Here is a 1242-nt window from a genome sequence, read left to right as displayed (position 1 = left end):
TAATCCCAGCACTTGGGAGGCAGAGGCAGGTGGATTTCTGAGTTCAAGGCCAGCCTGGCCTACAGAGTGAGTTCCAGGACAGCCAGGGCTACACAGAGAAACCCTGTCTCAAAAAACCAAAAAAAAAAAAACAAACAAACAAAAACAAACAAACAAACAAACAAAAAAAACAAAAACTATACAATCTAGTCAGGAGATAAAAGTAATTTATTTTATAACAAAATACATAAAACCACATATAAAGTATAACTATTTGTACCTTATATGTTGATTATACTAAAATTTGTTAATTTAACATTAGTTAAAATAAACATTAAGTTACTTATATTTGAAAGTATCAAGTACATGATTGAAATGAACCTTTCTCCCCAACAGACATAGCACTTCAGGAGTACATGATAACACAGGCCGGCTCCAATGGAGAGCCAAGGGCCTGGCTGGGGATTCGATGTGGATGGAGGGGCCTGGCTGGGTTAGGCTCTCCTCAACACCAAACACTAGGCCTTCATCTTTTGACTCTTGGGCCATTCTTGTGCTTCCTTTTTAGTCTGAAAAAGAAAAAAAAAAAGTACATTAAATAAAGTGATTCCAAGGAGGAGGTGATGTAGAGGATGGCACACTCACCTGGGGTTATCTTGTGTAAGCTAGACAGAACCCAAGTCTCTTTAATTGACACAACAGCACGCATTGACACAGCACTTTTAGGTTAGGGCTTGCTGAGTCCTTTATAAGAAATGAGCTCCCACTTAGTTGATGTGGGGTCTTTTCATACTTTACCTTCAGGTGGCAAGGCACCAGGCAATTCATGGCCACCTATGCCAGCCCAGCCCCTCGCTTCCCAGCTCCGTGCCTCAAGCCCAGGCAATACAGGGAAACTCAGACAGGAAGAGTGAGCGAGATCTTAAGAGTGGGGAGAGCGTCCAGGGAGGGCTGCCCCTGTGCTGCCTTTTCTGAGGGCCTCTATGGCTCTGGAAGTGGAGAGAGACTGAGGTCATCTTTATTGAGATTGGCTGAGATATGACGCTGAGCTGGAGAGGAGACCACAGGCCTGTACAAGTTCCCCTGCCTCAACAGGAAAGTTACCAGTCTATTTCAGGGGAAGAGCCACTGTCCAGGTACACCTACATCGGGGCTGGCTCTGAACTCATTATTCTAAGGATTATCTTGAATTCACAATCTTGCATCAGTCTCCCGAGTGCTGGGATTACTGGCAACGCGTGTCAGTCCTTCCAATCTGATTTC

General features: G+C 44.3%; 1 protein-coding gene across 2 annotated transcripts in view; it reads right to left on the bottom strand.

The window, feature by feature from the left end:
* Positions 1-274: 274 nt before the first annotated feature.
* The window catches only part of Pibf1 (progesterone immunomodulatory binding factor 1), a 173234-nt gene continuing 172266 nt past the window's right edge, over positions 275-1242 (bottom strand). For both annotated transcript variants that reach the window (XM_021202903.2, XM_029541980.1), the window contains exon 18: positions 275-548. In XM_021202903.2, coding sequence (XP_021058562.1) covers positions 498-548 — 51 coding nt within the window. In that variant the 3' untranslated portion in view covers positions 275-497. The remainder of the gene's footprint in view (positions 549-1242) is intronic.

This window comes from Mus pahari, chromosome 8, assembly GCF_900095145.1.
Source record: "Mus pahari chromosome 8, PAHARI_EIJ_v1.1, whole genome shotgun sequence".
Lineage (NCBI taxonomy): Eukaryota > Metazoa > Chordata > Mammalia > Rodentia > Muridae > Mus > Mus pahari.
Note: the sequence above shows the minus strand (reverse complement) of the source record. Positions and strands in the feature narration are given on the sequence as shown.